General features: G+C 48.5%; 4 protein-coding genes across 4 annotated transcripts; 2 read left to right on the top strand and 2 right to left on the bottom strand.

Moving 5' to 3' along the window:
• Window positions 1–481: 481 nt before the first annotated feature.
• Window positions 482–7,400, bottom strand: UA08_05203 (Protein pyrABCN; the record flags this gene model as incomplete). The annotated part of the gene is made up of 4 exons (XM_020267499.1): window positions 482–538; window positions 600–6,289; window positions 6,320–6,601; window positions 6,659–7,400. The coding sequence occupies 4 exons, from the start codon at window positions 7,398–7,400 to the stop codon at window positions 482–484; spliced, it is 6,771 nt and encodes a 2,256-aa protein (XP_020119539.1).
• A 1,407-nt stretch (window positions 7,401–8,807) lies between these two features.
• Window positions 8,808–11,856, top strand: UA08_05202 (hypothetical protein; the record flags this gene model as incomplete). Its single annotated transcript, XM_020267498.1, has 2 exons — window positions 8,808–9,033; window positions 9,092–11,856. The coding sequence occupies 2 exons, from the start codon at window positions 8,808–8,810 to the stop codon at window positions 11,854–11,856; spliced, it is 2,991 nt and encodes a 996-aa protein (XP_020119538.1).
• Window positions 11,857–12,204: 348 nt separating this feature from the next.
• Window positions 12,205–12,534, bottom strand: UA08_05201 (hypothetical protein; the record flags this gene model as incomplete). Its single annotated transcript, XM_020267497.1, has 2 exons — window positions 12,205–12,412; window positions 12,482–12,534. The coding sequence occupies 2 exons, from the start codon at window positions 12,532–12,534 to the stop codon at window positions 12,205–12,207; spliced, it is 261 nt and encodes an 86-aa protein (XP_020119537.1).
• Window positions 12,535–13,126: 592 nt separating this feature from the next.
• UA08_05200 (hypothetical protein) lies at window positions 13,127–15,505 on the top strand (the record flags this gene model as incomplete). Its single annotated transcript, XM_020267496.1, has 1 exon — window positions 13,127–15,505. The coding sequence occupies one exon, from the start codon at window positions 13,127–13,129 to the stop codon at window positions 15,503–15,505; it is 2,379 nt and encodes a 792-aa protein (XP_020119536.1).
• Between the last annotated feature and the right edge of the window lie 433 nt (window positions 15,506–15,938).

Below are 15,938 nucleotides of genomic sequence, written 5' to 3'. Positions count from 1 at the left end.
GAATCACAGAAGAATCGATTGAAAGACAACATATATTGAAAATTAAATAAATAAACATTGTACTCGTACATATCCAACCCATCCACGCTATGCAAAAGGCCAAAAGAAATAAACGAAAAGACGCCACGCCAAATAAACCAAACCAAACCAAGCCAAACACCAGACACAACCAAAACACAGAACGTCACACACATCACACATCACACATAACACATAACATGGATAAACCATATACATAAAATACCCATTTAAACCAAAGTTGACACATTATACATATCAAATATAGGAATCTATCTGTTCCTAACACTTTAATCTACGTTCGTTCTGTTTTTTAGTGTAGTCAAAAGACAGTAAACTTTTGGTACATGCAAGAAAGTATCACAAAGAAAGTTATATCAACTTTTTCTTTTATATAAAATAAGCATGGTCTTTTTTGCCCTCCTTCTGCTCTTATATCATTTTCGACAATGTCGAAAAGTTTTTAAGGTGCCAGAATGAGAGCCAGCAATGCCATGCGGCAATAAAGACCATAGCGCATCTAGAGAAAATAATCAGTTTATCTTTCTTACTCATCTCCCGTAATCCATGCGAGAACTTACCTGTCTAAAGTATGCCGCTCTCTGGTCAAAGTCAACCTCCTCCCCAATTTCTGCGTTTCTCGGTAATGGGTGCATGACAACCATATGGCTCTTGGCATGTTTCAGGACCGAGTTGTCAACGATGAAAGTGTTCTTAAGTCTTTCGTATTCAGCAAGGTCGGCGAAGCGCTCTTTCTGGACCCGAGTGCAGTACAACACATCGGACTGGGCAACAATCTCCGGAGTGAGCTCCTCGGACTCGCGGATTAGCTGACCAGAGGACACAACTAGCTTGCGCACATCATCTGGCAGTGATAAAGCCTTGGGGGCCACCAACTGAATCCGCACATCATAGAACTGGAGAAGTTTGATCAAGGAATGCACCGTACGGCCATACCTCAGATCTCCGGTAAAAGTGACGGTCAAACCAGTGACGGTACCTAGTTCTTCCCTAATGGTGAAAAGGTCGAGGAACGCCTGAGTTGGATGTTCAAGGCTTCCATTGCCACCATTAATGACAGGGACTGAAGAAAACTTTGCCGCGGTATGAGCACTGCTCTGATCTGGGTGACGCAGGACGACGGCATCTCCGTAGCAACCCAAGGTACGGATGGTATCCTGAAGCGTCTCTCCCTTCTTTGTTGAGGAATGCTCCGTGGAGATCACAACTGTGCGACCACCGAGCCGTTGCATGGCGGCATCGAAAGAGGCCGAAGTGCGCGTGGAAGGCTCGTAGAACAACGTGCACAAAACACGGCCCTTGAGAATATCAAGGACACCCTGTCGCTCAACACCAAGACGCATCTCCTGTGCAACAGTGAAAAGCAGATGAAGATCTGCACGGTTGAATTGGTTGACGGAAATGACATGCTTCTGTTTGAAGTTGGAGCGTGAGAGAAGGTCCCGTAGGGATGTCGAAGTTTGAGAAGAGGGGGAGAAGAGCGGAGGTCCAAGCTCAGGAATATTAGGAACCGAGTCAGCTACCCTTGGGCGGGAAGGCCGAACAGGAGTGCTGGTCGAGAAGCGCCGCTCGATGGAAGTGTCAAGTTTCGGTTGCACACGTGGAGAGAAGGCTCTCACAGAAGGTGACTGTGGCGCAATGCGGTGTGAGGACATGTCTGCACCTTCTGCTGCCTCGACTTGAATGTCACCATCAAGACAGGAAGTCCTGTTCTTAAAAACAACCCGGTGGACAGCGCCCGTCATTAGTTTTCCATTGAAAGGCGACCAGACATCACCACTGTTGAAGATGTAGGGACGGTCAACTTCGACTTCAATCAAAGCGTCAGGCTGGTCATGCAACTCGAAAATCTTCTTCGGGTTGTCATAAAGTCGAGTAGTGATATCATTGATGGTCAACTTGTTCTGAGAAGCCGCTGTAAGCAGCAGAGGTAATGCATCAGCAATACCAACCGCAGGGCTAGCTTCCTTTCCAGCTAGCTGGTAGGGAATGGTGCCAATGGAGAAAACATCAATGGTGCTCAAGTATTCCCAAAGAGCATTTTGATCCTCAACTGTAGGTAAGCCAGTGCATTCTGGGTAATCTTTCTGGGTGAGGAAAAGACTGTAAATCGAAACATCACAAGTGACCTTGAGCCCCTTCTCCTTGCTGAGAGCAATCAAGTTGATGTCTTCCTTTGATGATACATTCAGAACATGGACATTGCGGTTGTGCAAGCTGGCCAAGAGAAGGATTGAAGCAAGATCAGTAGCCCTGGCATCCGTAATCATTGGTTTGCTGGCTGGCCAGGCCCCGAAATGGCTGGTTACAGCGGCTACCTTGTTGATGTTGCCAGAAAGATGATTGAAAGGAATAAAGAGAGCTCCCACGTCATTGGTCACCTGGCCGACTTGCTCCGAATTGTTAGCCGTGGCGGCCACAGAAAGGTTGAAATCGCAGTAGGTTCTAGTCTTGGAGTTCTGCTGGGCCGCCTTCAAGGCAACGGCATCCGTCACTGAGGCGTCCACTCCAACTGGCATAACGCGAATCATAGTGAAGCCAGCTGCAACAGAGGCCTTGGTGACCACTTCGAAGTCTGTCGAGCCTGGGGTAACAATTCCTGGAACGAAAGAGGCGGTGTTGATGAGACCAGGCAGTACCATAGTACGATGACTGGTCTGGTGGTCAATGGTAAGAACCTCAAGTTCATACTGCCGTGCAAGTGCCTCGATCAAAATCTTTGCGTTTTTGACATTGGTGACCAAAGGAGTTTGGTAGTCAACAGCCATACGCCTAGTTCTGTAACCCTTGCTCATGTAGTTAGCTGGGCGGCGATATCTGTTGCTTGACGGCAGATTGATGTACAAATCAATCAGATTGTTGGCAAGATGTTGTGTAAGAGAGTATTCAGACTTAAGATCTTCTTCCTCCTGTCCTGCGAGAAGCTCCAAGTACTTGACTGGAATACCGTGCTCCTTGATATAATCAGCGGTACCGGCAGTAGCAAAGAGATTGTAGCCCATCTTGTGCAACTTCTGAATGGAAGGCAGCATCTCCAACTTTTCCTTGAAAGAACCGATAGAAAGCAGGATGTTCTTCTTCGGAAGACGGAAGCCAGTCGAAATGAGAGCCTTGAGATAAGCCTCAGCTCGATCACGGCCGAAACAAGCGACTTCACCAGTTGAAGCCATCTCAACACCCAGCACAGGGTCTGCTCCAGAAAGACGAGAGAAAGAGAACTGAGGAACCTTGACACCAACGTAGTCCTTAGGAATGCTGGTTGGAGGGTATTCTTGGAATGGTATTCCAAGCATAGCCTTGGTTGCCATTTCAATCAAGTCGACGCCCATGACCTTGGAAACGAACGGGAAAGAGCGAGAAGCGCGAACGTTGCACTCGATGACCTTGATATCATTATCCTTAGCGATGAATTGAATATTGAATGGACCAGTGACATTGAGCGCATTTCCGATCTTTTGAGTAGCATCCTCAATGCGTCGAACAGTTTCAGGGTCTAGATCTTGTGGAGGTAGGATGAGAGTAGCATCTCCAGAATGGACACCGGCATTCTCCACGTGTTCCGAAATGAAGTGTCCGACCATGACACCGTTACGAGCCACAGCATCCATCTCAATTTCCTTCGCATTTTCAATGTACTTGGTAATAACGACGGGGTGTTCGCGAGAGACCTCAGCAGCTTGCTTCAGGTAGTTCGCCAGATCGTCCTTAGAATAAACGGTGTTCATAGCAGCTCCTGAGAGAACATAGGACGGCCGGACTAGCACTGGGTAGTTGACTTTGTCACAAAAGACAGTAGCTTCCTCAATGCTAGTCAATTCCTTCCAGGCGGGCTGGTCCACTCCAATACGGTCAAGCATTCGAGAAAATTTGTATCGGTTCTCAGCACCGTCAATCATCTCTGGAGAAGTTCCTAGAATCTTAACGTTCAAACGGTGCAGAGGCAAAGCAATATTATTGGGAGTTTGACCACCCATGGACATAATAACACCGCTAGACGCCTCTAGCTGGTAGATATCCAGAACTGTCTCTAAATTGATATTCTCAAAGTAGAGCCTGTCTGCCTCGTCATAGTCAGTGCTCACTGTCTCTGGGTTGTAATTGACCATAACGGTCTTGTGTCCCTGCTCCCTGAGGGTACGAATGGTTCTAACAGAGCACCAATCGAATTCCACGGAAGAACCAATACGGTAGACACCAGAGCCGAGCACCATGACACCATGATCATCAAATTTAATATCATGTTCTGAGCCGTTAAAGGTAAGGTAAAGGTAGTTGGTAAAAGCAGGAAATTCTGCTGCGACTGTGTCGATTTGTTTAACAACAGGAATGATACCGGCCTCTACACGCATGCGCCTGATAGCTAGTTCATTGGAGCTCAGAAACTTGGCAAGTTGACGGTCAGAGAAACCAAGTTGCTTAGCCTGGCGGATCAGATTGATTGGAACGTTGGTGGCATTGAAATCGTTGGTGAGCATTTTGCCAAAATCGCTCAGGCTCTTGAGTTTGCGCAGGAACCACTTATCAATCTGAGTCAACTTCCAGATGTCATCGACAGAGTACCCATTATGCATAGCATTTGCAATGGCAAACAGACGCTGATCGGACGGCGTCTGAAGCTCAGTGTCAATTGACATCAAGGCATTTGTCTCATTGAAACCCAAGTTATGGAAGTCGACAGAGCGAATGGCCTTTTGGATTGCCTCTTCGAATGTCCGACCGATGCTCATAACTTCACCCACACTCTTCATGGATGAACCCAACTGGGTGGAAACACGGGTGAATTTCTTCAGGTCCCAGCGGGGAATCTTGACAACAACATAATCCAGCGACGGCTCGAAGCATGCACAAGTGACCTTGGTGACCGAATTGGAGATCTCATTCAATGGAATACCGAGACCAAGCTTGGCTGCAATGAAAGCAAGAGGATAACCAGTCGCTTTCGAGGCAAGAGCCGAAGAACGAGATAGACGCGCGTTCACCTCGATGATACAGTATTCCTTTGAAAATGGGTTGAGAGCATATTGAATATTGCACTCACCAACAACTCCTAGATGACGGATGACATTGACAGCGGTGGTCCGGAGCATGTTGTAGTCCTCATCTGAAAGGGTCTGCGATGGAGCGACGACGATGGAGTCACCAGTGTGAATACCCAGCGGGTCGAAATTCTCCATGTTACAGACAGTGATACAATTGTCACGGGCATCTCGGACAACCTCGTATTCAATCTCCTTCCAGCCTTTCATACTCCTCTCGATGAGAACCTGCGGGCTGGCAGCAAAGGCCTTTGTGCAGAGTCCTCGCAGCTGGTCAGAATTATCGGCAAAACCGCTTCCTAGACCACCAAGGGCATATGCCGCGCGAACAATGACGGGGAATCCAATGTCCTCGACGACTCGCATAGCCTCTTCGATGCTAGAAGCAGAAGCAGATTTGGCACATTTCTCGCCGATAGATTCCATGCTTCGAGCAAACAGCTCACGATCTTCTGTGGTGATGATCGTATCGATAGGAGTACCCAGAACTTTAACACCAAGTGCTTCGAACTCATCCTTCAATTGAATACCGACTTGCAATGCCGTTTGACCACCAAATGTGACATAGATGGCATCTGGACGCTCGTGCTTGATGACTTTACGCACAAAGTCGGCATTCACAGGGAGGAAGTAGACTTTGTCAGCCAGACCCTTAGAAGTCTGAATTGTGGCGATATTGGGGTTGATCAATATGGTGTAGATCCCTTCTTGTTTCAACGCTTTGATGGCTTGACTACCAGAATAATCAAATTCTCCAGCCTGGCCAATACTCAAGCCTCCGCTGCCAAGAACGAGAACTTTCCTGACAGACACGCGAGGCGCCTTCTTCTCGTTTTCCTCGATGGTACCGCCGGGGAAAGCAACAGGCTTGTTCAAAGCTTCAGGTGAAGCCAAAACCGTCTTGATAGAGTTAATGAACACATCGAATAGAAACTCTGTGTCCCGAGGACCGGGAGTGCTTTCCGGGTGGAATTGCACACTGAAATATGGCCGACTGGTATGCCGGATACCTTCATTGCTGCCGTCATTGGCGTTGACGAAAAGCTCTTGCCATCCCTCTGGAAGAGTGGAAGCGTCAACAGCAAAACCATGGTTCTGAGACGTGATGTGACACTTTCCAGTGACCATGCTAGTGCAAGGAATGTTGTGGCCGCGGTTACCAAACTTCATTTTCATCGTGTTTGCACCAACTGCCCGAGCGAGCAATTGATGTCCTAAACAGATACCAAAGATAGGAATTCTACCTTCCTGGACAGTTTTAGTGATGTTTTTGACAGTGGCAGCAATCGTGGCAGGGTCACCGGGACCGTTCGAGATGAAAAGCCCATCGTACTCTCGTCCCGCAAGATTGTGAAAGTCATAATCCCAAGGAATAACCAGGACTTCAACACCTCGAGACAGGAGGCAACGAAGTTGATTGTACTTCATGCCGACATCTAGGCACAATACACGAACTGGACGGCCGGAGGGGTGCTTTAATGCAACGTTTTGCGGAGGAGTGAAGAGACGAGGTTCTCGGATAGAGACTAGAATAAGTGTAAATAAGTATGCTGTCACAAGTTAAGGCTCAAGCGTTTACATACCTTCTGCAACAAGGTTCTTCTTGTTTGGATCAACCCAATCAATATGTTCGAAATGTTGTCTCCATTCAGTCGAGGGGATGATCCCATTGCTCTCCGTCCTATTGGAAGACTCGAGCAGCAACCGACCGAGCATGCTTCCTTCCTCTCGGATCCGCTTGGTCAAGGCACGAGTATCAACACCATAGATGGCCGGAACACCCTGTTCCTTGAGCCATTGACCAAGCGATGACTGCGCCAGGAAGTGTGAATACCCTTCACCTGCGTAGGTGGCTACAACCAAAGCAGCAATATGGATTTGAGATGACTCGAAGTGCTTAGGGAGCTCTTTGAGGACTTCATCCATGGCCTCCCGTGACGGCACACCATAATTGCCCACCAGCGGGAAAGTGATCACTAGAATTTGTCCACGGTAGGAGGGGTCTGTAATCGACTCCGGGTAGCCTACCATTCCAGTTTGGAAGACCAATTCACCGGCAACACTCTTCTCAGCACCAAAACTGTAACCTTGGTAAACAGTTCCATCCTCGAGCTCCAGGGCCAGCTGCTTGTCGGAGCTTCCCACAATGGGGGACGACGCGGGAGGAATCAGGGCGCCATTGCCAGCAGCAGGCATCACCGGCAGGGGCAGCAGGTTGTTTGCCGATTGATATGAAGAGGCACCTCCGCTTGAAGGGCTTAGAGGAGCTGCAATGTCGCTCGCACGAGTAGTGCGGGGTGAGGTAGGCTCGGGTTGCGACGCCATGGCAATATTTTTTTTTCCCGGTATGATATATGGGAAATCAAGGGTCCTCCGAGGGACAAGGTCAGGATAATTGACTCTACCGAAGCATTAGCAGCCTGCAAGACCCAGTGTCTGTCTCGTCGGTTGCCTCTGCACGGAGATGAGGGGGATAAGGAAAAAGGGAGGGAAAGGCGAATGTTGGAGAGAGGGAGAAAAAAAAAAAAGAAACGAGGCGGGAGGGAGAAAACGCCATAGGAAGGTCAGCGGCAGAATAAATTTTTGTGTATGTCTGGCCCACTTCGTGTGGGCGGAGATCTGCCAATACGTCACTCCCATTGGTTGTGGAGCTCCAAGTGGGGCTGCTCGCCTGCAGCTAGTGGCTAATGCGTCTTGACCGCCTACACCCCTCGCTCTTCCCTCTTTGAGTCTCAGCATAGCACGCACAAGAGCATATCGCATAGTTGAGACTTCACTGCGTTAGCATGCATTATGCTCGATGCGCCTTCTGCTACTGCGGCAATGCTAGTTCTGTTATCATTCCTAGCATTCAGTGGTGTTGTGTTAGGGTTATATACAACTTGATATTATAGCAGTGAAACGCAAGGCATGCAGGTAAAAGAAAGGAAAAATAGGACCTCAGGAAACAACCTTGGGAAAGCATGCATTATCATGGACGTCTAAGACAAGCAAAGAGGTAGCCCTAATATACCTCTCGTGTTGTTTCGTGTGTCCACCAACCCCTCCGCAGATCAAGGCTACCTAGGTAGCTCATAACTTCATGAATGCCTGTAGATTAGCGCAGCTTCTCAATTGGCAGTATTACAGAATTCCTACTGTACTTGAATGTTCGAATCAGCTGCCTGAACCCCTCCTGCTTCACAATGTCCACCTAATCGTGAGCGGCAAACCCCCGACTACTGCCTTCCTCCGTGGCGGAGCTCGGGTTCTGCGGTCCCAATTGCATTTTCTCTGTATTCTTTGTTTTGTACTCCTTATCCTTGATCCTTTCCTCATCGCCCAATTTGATCCGGCCTATACCAAAATCCATTCCCAAGCCTGGACGCAACGCTGGATCTGATCTGATGCTGCATTAGTGCAAGGACCCCCCGGAAGACACGCTAAACCTACCCTGGCCAAAATGGAAGGCTCCGATTGGCCAGAGCGCTCCGCTGTCCCGATAGCAACTCTCGACAAATCAGATGATCGCTTTCCCCCATTCTCTGCATGTGAAGTCCAAACTTCAAAGTCACCTGCTCGCAGGTGCTCCTCCACACCCTCCAATTCTGTCAGTATCGCTTCAATTCTTATTTCGATAGAGCTTTTTTTGTCTTTATTGCGTGGCTTCGTGTCTTCTCGGCGTTTCTCGCCTTGTCCTCCTCTCATGTCGTAACTCCCTCATCCCACATCTGCCCAGCAGACAACGCCGTCATGCTCGCCTCACTGCTGCGACCCAGGAAGTCGCGCCGTCCTGTCCTACGCTCTGCTTCACCCCCGCAAGAGACAACCCCTTTTCTCCGTGGCCTCCTGCGCGACGACGATCGAAGTCTGGCACCGTCCGAGCCAGAGGAGCCGAATGGGGACGAAGAAACGGGACAAGATGATGATGACAGCGAGGAAGGCTTCCTCTTGCCAATATTTTCGTCGCCGCACCTGGGTGAGCAGCAACGCCTCGAATACGACGAGTGCAATTAGGACTTTGCTGATATATACAGACCTCATTCCCGTTTACAGTATCACTCATTCCATCCGGTCTATAATTGTGGCGCGATGTGAAACCAGCCTGACTTGGGACCAATTAAGGTCCCCGCAGGTCTCTCAATTCCTTCTCAAGCCTATCCAGCAACAAATAAGAGACTCCCAGTTCAATCGGTCCACCCTATATGCATTGATGGCCAATTGCCTCCAGTTCAACAAAGAAGCCGATCTGAATCCAGGAAACAGTGGGACCTCACGAACGAGGGCACTCGTCGGTGAGCTTCTAGCCATCAAACTGCTCAAGGAATACACAACACGTGAGTTGATTGATGCGCTTTCATACGACTTCTATCCCCTTCAAGGACAAGTTCCTCTTTCGGCTGCCAACTTGCGGGCACCAACCTGGAATCAATCTTACTCCAAGAGCCAAAGCGCAACGGGCGACGCTCGGATCTCGTGCTTGGAAATAGCCATCCGAGCCCAGGCCAAGCGCTTCATTTCTCACCCTTTAGTTGTTCAGCATCTGGAAGCCATATGGGCTGGGACCATTGTATTTCACTCAGCGGCCGATAACTTGCATCGCCCACATGGCGCAGCTGTTCGTCGTGGGTCTCCGCGCTATGGGGCCATAAATTCATCCCAAAACCGACAACACAGCAACAACGCTAGATACGCTGTCCAGTCCTCGGACAATCCACGCCGAGCTGTGACGCTTTACGACCCCAGAGATGCGTCCCTCTTCAAATTGTCACGCCTCCGTGTGCCTCGTTACCGACACTTTCTCTCTACTATTTCGTTTGCAGTTCTTTTAGGCCTTTACCTCGCTGTTCTGGTTCAACGATCTATACCGATCACCACGGTCGAGGTCATCTTCTGGTTTTGGAGCGCCGGCTTCATGCTTGACGAGCTTGTAGGTTTCAATGAACAAGGTTTCAGCCTCTATCTCATGAGCTTCTGGAATCTTTTTGACCTGGGAATCTTGCTGCTTCTTTTCTGCTATTCGATCCTCCGTTTATACGTTATGGCTATGCCAGAGTCTCGGCAATTGGCTGCCGCGAATCAAGCCTACGATCTGTTGGCTGCTGGTGCTGTTCTTCTCTTCCCACGCCTCTTCTCGGTTCTCGACCACTACAAGTACTTTTCACAGCTGCTCATCGCGTTCCGTATTATGGCGGCCGATTTAATGGCCGTGTTCTTGTTGATTGTTGTTGCTTGCAGTGGATTTTTGGTGGCGTTTTCCTTCTCCTCGGCGTCGTCGCAATCCCCTCAGGAGCTTACATATGGCTTATTTCAGATTCTGATGGGATTTACCCCCACAGCATGGAGCCTTTGGGAAGAATATGATGCTCTAGGACGCATCATTCTGACCATTTTCCTCTTCATCTGTCATTTCGTAGTGGTTACTATCTTGATCACGGTTCTCACCAATTCTTTCATGGCTATTGTGAAAAATGCACATGAAGAGCACCAATTTCTTTTTGCTATTAACACCATCTCAATGGTCAAGTCAGACGCGCTGTTCTCTTATGTGGCCCCTTCTAATATCATCGGTTGGCTACTTACTCCGTTGCGCTACTTCATCCCACTCCAGGATTTCGTCAAGCTCAACCGCACTCTCATCAAAATCACCCACTTCCCTATTTTATGGTCTATTTGCTTATATGAGAGAATAATTCTAAGTTCAAGCTTAATTGACCCTACTGAGCTGATTGAAGCTGGCGGTTATTTCAACGGCCGTTCTACGGCAGTCTTACGAGCGAGGAACGAGCGACAGAGTCGGTTTGATACATTCCATCGCCTCACGCGCGAGCCATCCATTGCTACCTATCAACAAGATCGCGTATTGGAAGAGCTTTTTCGAAGACCTTTTCGCCAGCAGTCTATGCAAGATATTGCCGAAAGTCCAGATGGGCGGCGTAAAAATACCATGGTGAAGAATTGGATGCAGGGCATGGATACTATTGAGGAATTAACGCCGAAAACTTCAAATGCTCCCCACAGAGTGCATTCACCCCCGTTGCATCGCAATTATACTGAAACTACTCGTTCCGTTGTCGCATCTGACCCCGAGGAATTCCTCAACCACGGAAATCTCCGTCCGGTCCCCGAGCATTCGATTTTGCGTAGTGCAACAGCACGTTTGGCAAGATACACTTCTCACGCAACCGATGTCGAAGGTGATGATGAAAAATCGAGTGATGAAAACCACGACGATGAGTCGGATGAAGATCGAGAAAGTTCGATCCTAAACTCTCTGAATGCAGGGGATACACCTCGACCCAGCAGCAAGTCCACGCCGAAATTCTTCAGCTCTCGTCCGTCTACTGCAGTGTTCAATTCCCGTAAGAACAGTCCGAACCGGAATCGCCCGATGTCAAGCCATCCTCATGCACGTAACGCGTCTAGTGTAACTGTTTTGCACAACCATCATCCCCGGGACGATGACAGCACAGACGATGCACTACCAGGCCCCTCCTCTGCATCCCCATTGAAAGGATTAGAGACAGAGAATCTGGCTCTGGCTCAACGATCGAACTTTATGTCAGCCCCCAACTATAATCGTGCCATTGGGTCTGATATCGGTGACGCTGGCGTTCTTCCATCTAGTTTGGCTACGCAGATCGCAATCGATAACGATGTTGTTGGTCGATTGGTCCTAGCACGCATGCAGAATATAGAGGCAGGGTTCCGTGAGGTACTAAAAGAGGTCAAAGACTTACATGGCAAACCGGGCCGCGAGTCCAGGTACTCGAGCCGAAAAACTATTGACGATGAAATTTGAATCATTCTCGTCTCATTGTTTCAATACGAGGAGAAAAGGGGAAGGCCAAAAGTGGTTGAAAAATTAGCTACGATTGTACCGACAGTGAGTGCGGGGTGTTATAATTATTCGTTTTGCATTAGATACCCATACGTTATTGCTTTAAGTATTGCTGTTTGTTTTTCTTTCTCGTTTTCTCCAGGACGATTAGTATCTAGAAGAACTGGTATACACAAGATTAGGCGCAATCATATATATATATATATATAACGTCCAATCATTCATTGAATAGCACTGTATCAAATGTATTATCAATCGAATTCGAGATGAAACACCCGGTCGACCTCGAGTAGCCGCTCTCGTATCCTTTTATCTCTCGTTACGACTATGCAACCTCACTCGTGGAGCCGACTTGGTTGTCCCTTGATCAGTCTGCGCGCCCGGATCAGCATTGCCACCTCTCACGGCAAGGTGTTCATTAGCAGTCACGATCTTCTGGCCTCCCTTGAGGTATTGAAAGAAGAGTATAGTGCCGCCAATAACACCAACGGTGCTCAAAACGGCTATTTTGCGACTTCTGCGGTGATGAGAAAGGCAGATTAGCTTTGGAGAGTAGTTTAGACGAATATAAAATAATCAGACTTACGACATGCCCGTTCTACGGGCTGTCTTCATCATTCCCTCTGACGCGATGGCCATTATGACAAGCGGTAGTAGACGCCGGATCAAAATATGCGCAGTTTGAAAAGGTCAAGAATTTTTCGTAGACGGAGTTCACGTCAGGGAACGAACGGTCTAGTCACATAGCGAGAGTCGACAGTGGCAAGCATGGTTCTGTCGCCCATTTTTATGTTGGGGTGACGGGACCTGTCTCCGAGGTCGAGCTGACGTCAGACGTGCAATGAGCGAGCTATTGACCAAGCAAAGATATGTTAAAGCCTCAGACTGTCCAGTATATAAGTCAGTCGATAGATGTAAGAAGGAAGAGAAGAGCGAAGAGGAGATGGACTGCAGGCGCGGGGCGGCTGCTGCACCTTCCCCAGGCAGCAGCTATCACTCAGCCTCTTGGAACAGCCTCACTCTGCGTCTTCATGCCAGGACATTTACATTCTCTGCGTGAGTTCTTGGAATTTTCTATTTGATACACAGCACCAATTTGATATTTACCGCAGCAGGACCTCGACAGAGCACGGCCTGCCGATGCTCAAGCAGCAAGCGAGCTTAGCTTGTTCTTGTACATGAGAATCAACATACTCAGTCAGTCCTTGCACGTTGAATCTGCCAGACAAATATGTCGCAGAGTTCAGTCCAGGAGGCTGCCGTTGGCATCTCTCATCCCACAAACCGCGCAGTTGTATTCGACCGTGCATCTAGCACCCTTGAAGCGAATCTGCGAATGCCTTTGCTTCTGCTCTCTGACGACGACGCTGACACCTTTGTTTATATCGAATCGGCTCCTCAGCAGATAGACGAAGCTACACGTAATCACTGGGGCTCCTCACTGCAGGCAGAAGCGCTGCCCATCCCTCACCGTGTACATAGTCGGAAGCTACTCAGTACCGGATCAGACGTGTTGAAGGATCTTTTCCAGCCTCGCAAGCAAGCACGAGCCCGAAAGCGATATGGTCTCACACGCGAAATGCCTCCGGGTGTCAAGTACGCAATCGATCTTACCCCGCCATCCGAAGGTGATGAGGCCGTCATATTCATGACGGAGCTGTCGTGTCCAATGGGTGTGAGAAGATGGTTCGAACTGCAATCTCTGTGGCAACTACCAGCCATTTGCGTTGGTGGCCAGGACGAAGTAGAATGGCTTCCAGTTCCTAGAGTCGAAGTTAAAAGAGAACCCATAGTTATCAGCGCATCTGATGACAACGAGAAAATCAAAGACCTTGCTAACAGTGGCGATATGAAGAAGAACGAACCTCAGAGAAAAAGTAATCCACCTCCACCACCAAGGATTTTGAACTGGAGAGGAAACCTGCCCACTCTACGAGCGGACTCGGACCAAGCACCCTCAGACCCAGCAAAACAACAGCACGAGACCGAGAATACTAGCACTCAGAGAGACTCGGAAGTTTCAGAAGCTCTGAGAAGATTCCCTGGTCTTCCTCTCGATTACTCACCCGCTCGCCATCGAACCTGTCTAGAGCGTGTTTTGCATGCTCTCGAAGGGCTCGACCCAAAACTTGATACTGCACCAAAACTATGGACCTTCTTTGCTCTGGCAAAGCTTCTACAAGTTGCCACTCATCCAGACATTGGTGACCGCATCCTGGTTTGGTTGTACCAAGGCAATAATGCTCTGTTCGTGGAAGTTAATCCTGAGCTTAGCTATCAGATAGCGTGTGGATTGCAGAACCGCGGTCTTTGTCAAGATTCGTTTGCCATTCTTGTGGGTGAAGAGGCCCTGTTGGTTTTAGACTCGTTAGTCAGGGGAATTGTGCCTAAACATAGGACTCGCACAATACACGGACGCACCCGCGAGCCTCTAGATGACACAGAAGTGCAGCGAGTAGAATATGCTAGCAAGATCTTTCTAGATCGAGTTCTCGATGACTTCATTAAGCTTGCTGGAACCGAGATGCTATGGGTGGAACGCCTAGTGATAAACAACATCCGAGGATCACCAAACATGCCAGCACACCAACCATTCGTTGACGAACTCATTGACTTTTGCAAAGGATATGTGCGCAGCCACATATGCCGATCCCTGAACCAGCGTCATGCACGGAGCAGTAGATTCCAATTCAACCTGAGAACGGAGACAAAGTACCCGGGGCTAGATTTCCTTGATGCACAATCCCGTATGCCAATTTTCTGTCGGGTCTTGACATCCACCTTTTGGCAAAATCTCCGAGAGGCCACTTCGCTTACTGATATGTATGTCCCGGAGTGCTTGTCGCTGAAAGAATTAGCACCATCGTTGCCTAATCTGCAGGATCAAGGAAAAGCCATTATTCAAAAGGTCTCACCGCACTCAGTTGACGAAGCCATTTCTTACTTCCTGTCTGGAGTGAACGAATATCCTCATTACGAATCAGGGCCAGGCATCTACTTTGACTTTACATATTTTCAAAATGATGTTATGCTCTATTTGAAGAGTCTGTCGTCCAGAATGACCAACCCTCCAAACACTGAATCATCGCCTACTCCACTCGCCCTTGGTGTCCAGTTTGAGATGATCGATACACTCGTCTGTCTGGAAGAGAAAGAGTTCAGATTCCTCCCCTTATGGGCTGGAGGAAACGATGATGGTACCGGCGGCGTATTTGAGGATCAGGGTGTTCCACTGGTGAAAGACGGCAGTGGATTTTCGACGGCCGGTCCATCTGTTCGTCTGGCTAGTGATGATAATGATTATGATACATTTTCCATGGACTCCTTTGACACTATTCATCCAGATGACGCCGCCAGTACTATAGAACGTGCCTCGCACGAAGCTACTGTCAGCCATGCCACGACTGCGAGTGTTGCATCGGTGAGTACATCTGTTTTGGATTTCGAACTTGTTCAGCCATTGCGGGATACAGATATCAAGAGCACCACAAACGATGATTGTGATGTTGAAATGACCAGTGATGCCGACCATGGCAGTGATGATTTTGAATTGTTAGATGATGACAACGATGATACGATTGATATGATTTCAGACAGGGAAGACATGTAAAGATAATCCTAGCCAACCTTTACATTTCATCCTTTGTGAATTAACGCTTGTTTTATGGTTAGATCGTTCGTTAGCAGACCAATATTCGTATCTTAACCCTAACCATTCATCACGTTAAGTAGTACTTACTATGGAACGACTTGTTGTGTGATGGTATCCTTTCAATTCATGGTATAAAGTATATCAATGGTATATTTCTGTGCTGCCTGGATACTTCGCTCTCTGGTTCTTTATTCGGTGGTCGTCCGTTTGTGGCGGTGTCCTGTCCGGATCCTATACCAGCGCCGACAAACAGAATGCGTTACGTTCATTTCCTGATATCATGTGATCCATTCGGCATGCGATTGACAGCTGCTAATGCCGCGCTAGTTGACATCCCAACATCGACTCGCAGCAAAGAGAACAACCCAGAAACACAAACAGGGTAGAACAA

Source organism: Talaromyces atroroseus (assembly GCF_001907595.1).
Source record: "Talaromyces atroroseus strain IBT 11181 chromosome Unknown scaffold_6, whole genome shotgun sequence".
Lineage (NCBI taxonomy): Eukaryota > Fungi > Ascomycota > Eurotiomycetes > Eurotiales > Trichocomaceae > Talaromyces > Talaromyces atroroseus.
This window is presented reverse-complemented; position numbering and strand designations above follow the sequence as displayed.